We start from the raw sequence: 2,995 nt of genomic DNA on the forward strand, positions 1-2,995 counted from the left end.
GAGATCAGCATGAGATCAACCTGAGATCAGCATGAGATCAACCTGAGATCAGCATGAGATCAACCTGAGATCAGCAAGAGATCAGCATGCTTTTCACCACGCTATTCATTGGGGGTGGAGATCAAATAAATGAAGTTGTGGCTTGGGGGTGTGTCTACAGACACTGTATTCTGACCTGGACATAATTATTATATTATTAATTATTCCCTCATAGTTCAACATCGCCTTTCCTTTTCCCCAATAGAAATAACACTTTGGCTAAATGGCATATATATATATATACTTTGCTCCCTGCACTGTCATTCACTCAATGGATAAGAGCTGTTGAGAACAGCCAGGTTAATGAGGGATCTGTTTGAATGAGGGGGATTGTAAATATAAATTATAGTTGTTTCAGATCTACTTGACCTTATAATCGCTGGAGACGAATGTGAAGCCAGTCATAATGGCAGCAAACTGATTCATATAACTGATTCATATAACTGATTCATATAACTGATTCATATAACTGATTCATATAACTGATTCAGTCATAATGGCAGCAAACTGATTCATATAACTGATTCAGTCATAATGGCAGCAAACTGATTCATATAACTGATTCAGTCATAATGGCAGCAAACTGATTCATATAACTGATTCAGTCATAATGGCAGCAAACTGATTGATATAACTGATTCATATAACTGATTCAGTCATAATGGCAGCAAACTGATTGATATAACTGATTCATATAACTGATTCAGTCATAATGGCAGCAAACTGATTCATATAACTGATTCATATAACTGATTCAGTCATAATGGCAGCAAACTGAAGCATATCAACATATCACCGTTCCCACAGTAAAGTTAATGAAATGATGGCCTTATAACTTGAAATTTGTATACCCAAGCGATAGGCTTCCGTAGCCATGCGCAAATTACCGTATAGTGCCAAAACTACCGAGGTGATTTCTAGAATGTTTTAATTATGTGCCCACTGTAATTTTTTACACAATTAGCATGGTGTTAAATATTAGTCGCGAGCCTCCGTCAGTTATACCCATACCTACACCACTGTCCCTTCAGTGTTAGATTCCTTACTCTTTGCATCGTTTCCATTCCATTATTAGTTGACCTTGGTGCGGTTGTTCCGAACGGTCGCTAGTGGATCCCATTTCTCCCTTTTTTTTCTGTTGACCGTATTCTTCTCAGGGACAGAGAGAAAAGTGCAAGAGAGAGACAGAAAGTGGGAACGCACCAACAAGCGCAAAAGTGAGAGGAGCGAAAGAGAGGTGGGTCTGAGAGGGTCTGAGAGGGTCTGAGAGGGTCTGAGAGGGTCTGAGAGGGTCTGAGTGGGTCTGAGAGGGTTGAGTGGGTCTGAGAGGGTCTGAGTGGTCTGAGAGGGTCTGAGAGGGTCTGAGAGGGTCTGAGTGGGTCTGAGAGGGTCTGAGTGGGTCTGAGAGGGTCTGAGTGTGTCTGAGAGGGTCTGAGAGGGTCTGAGTGGGTCTGAGAGGGTCTGAGTGGGTCTGGGAGGGTCTGAGAGGGTCTGAGTGGAACTGAGTGTGTCTGAGAGGGTCTGAGTGGGTCTGAGAGGGTCTGAGTGGGTCTGAGAGGGTCTGAGAGGGTCTGAGTGGGTCTGAGTGTGTCTGAGAGGGTCTGAGTGGGTCTGAGAGGGTCTGAGAGGGTCTGAGAGGGTCTGAGAGGGTCTGAGATGGTCTGAGTGGAACTGAGTGTGTCTGAGAGGGTCTGAGTTGGTCTGAGAGGGTCTGAGTGGGTCTGAGAGGGTCTGGGAGGGTCTGAGTAGGTCTGAGAGGGTCTGAGTGGGTCTGAGAGGGTCTGAGTGGAACTGAGTGTGTCTGGGAGGATCTGAGTGGGACTTACAGGGTCTGAGAGGGTCTGAGTGGGTCTGAGAGGGTCTGAGTGGGTCTGGGAGGGTCTGAGAGGGTCTGAGAGGGTCTGAGTGGGTCTGAGAGTGTCTGAGAGGGTCTGAGAGGAACTGAGAGGGTCTGAGTGGAACTGAGAGGGTCTGGGAGGATCTGGGAGGATCTGAGTGGGTCTTACAGGGTCTGAGAGGGTCTGAGTGGGTCTGGGAGGATCTGAGTGGGTCTTACAGGGTCTGGGAGGGTCTGAGAGGGTCTGAGTGGGTCTGAGAGGTTCTGAGTGGGTCTGGGAGGATCTGAGTGGGTCTTACAGGGTCTGGGAGGGGAGAGGGTCTGAGTGGGTCTGGGGTCTGAGAGGGTCTGGGTCTGAGAGGATCTGAGAGGGTCTGAGAGGAACTGAGTGTGTCTGAGAGGGTCTGAGAGGGTCTGGGAGGGTCTGAGAGGGTCTGAGAGGGTCTGAGTGGGTCTGGGAGGGTCTGAGAGGGTCTGAGAGGGTCTGAGTTCGTCTGAGAGGGTCTGAGTGGGTCTGGGAGGGTCTGAGAGGGTCTGAGAGGGTCTGAGAGGAACTGAGAGGGTCTGAGTGGAACTGAGAGGGTCTGGGAGGATCTGGGAGGATTTGAGTGGGTCTTACAGGGTCTGAGAGGGTCTGAGTGGGTCTGAGAGGGTCTGAGTGGGTCTGAGAGGGTCTGAGAGGGTCTGAGTGTGTCTGGGAGGGTCTGAGAGGGTCTGAGAGGGTCTGAGTGTATCTGGGAGGGTCTGAGAGGGTCTGAGAGGGTCTGAGAGGGTCTGAGTGGGTCTGAGAGGGTCTGAGTGTGTCTGAGAGGGTCTGAGAGGGTCTGAGTGGGTCTGAGAGGGTCTGAGTGGGTCTGAGAGGGTCTGAGTGTGTCTGAGAGGGTCTGAGAGGGTCTGAGTGGGTCTGAGAGGGTCTGAGTGGGTCTGGGAGGGTCTGAGAGGGTCTGAGAGGGTCTGAGTGTGTCTGAGAGGGTCTGAGAGGGTCTGAGAGGGTCTGAGAGGGTCTGAGAGGGTCTGAGAGGGTCTGAGAGGGTCTGAGTGTGTCTGAGAGGGTCTGAGTGGGTCTGAGAGGGTCTGAGTGGGTCTGAGAGGGTCTGAGTGTGTCTGAGAGGGTCTGAG

At 50.1% G+C, this 2,995-nt stretch overlaps 1 protein-coding gene across 1 annotated transcript in view; it reads right to left on the minus strand.

The window, feature by feature from the left end:
- Positions 1 to 2,041: 2,041 nt before the first annotated feature.
- Positions 2,042 to 2,995, minus strand: part of LOC127915539 (uncharacterized) — a 110,746-nt gene continuing 109,792 nt past the window's right edge. Inside the window, exon 7 of the mRNA XM_052495713.1 lies at positions 2,042 to 2,330. Coding sequence (XP_052351673.1) covers positions 2,042 to 2,330 — 289 coding nt within the window. The remainder of the gene's footprint in view (positions 2,331 to 2,995) is intronic.

This window comes from Oncorhynchus keta, chromosome 35, assembly GCF_023373465.1.
Source record: "Oncorhynchus keta strain PuntledgeMale-10-30-2019 chromosome 35, Oket_V2, whole genome shotgun sequence".
Classification (NCBI taxonomy): Eukaryota; Metazoa; Chordata; class Actinopteri; order Salmoniformes; family Salmonidae; genus Oncorhynchus; species Oncorhynchus keta.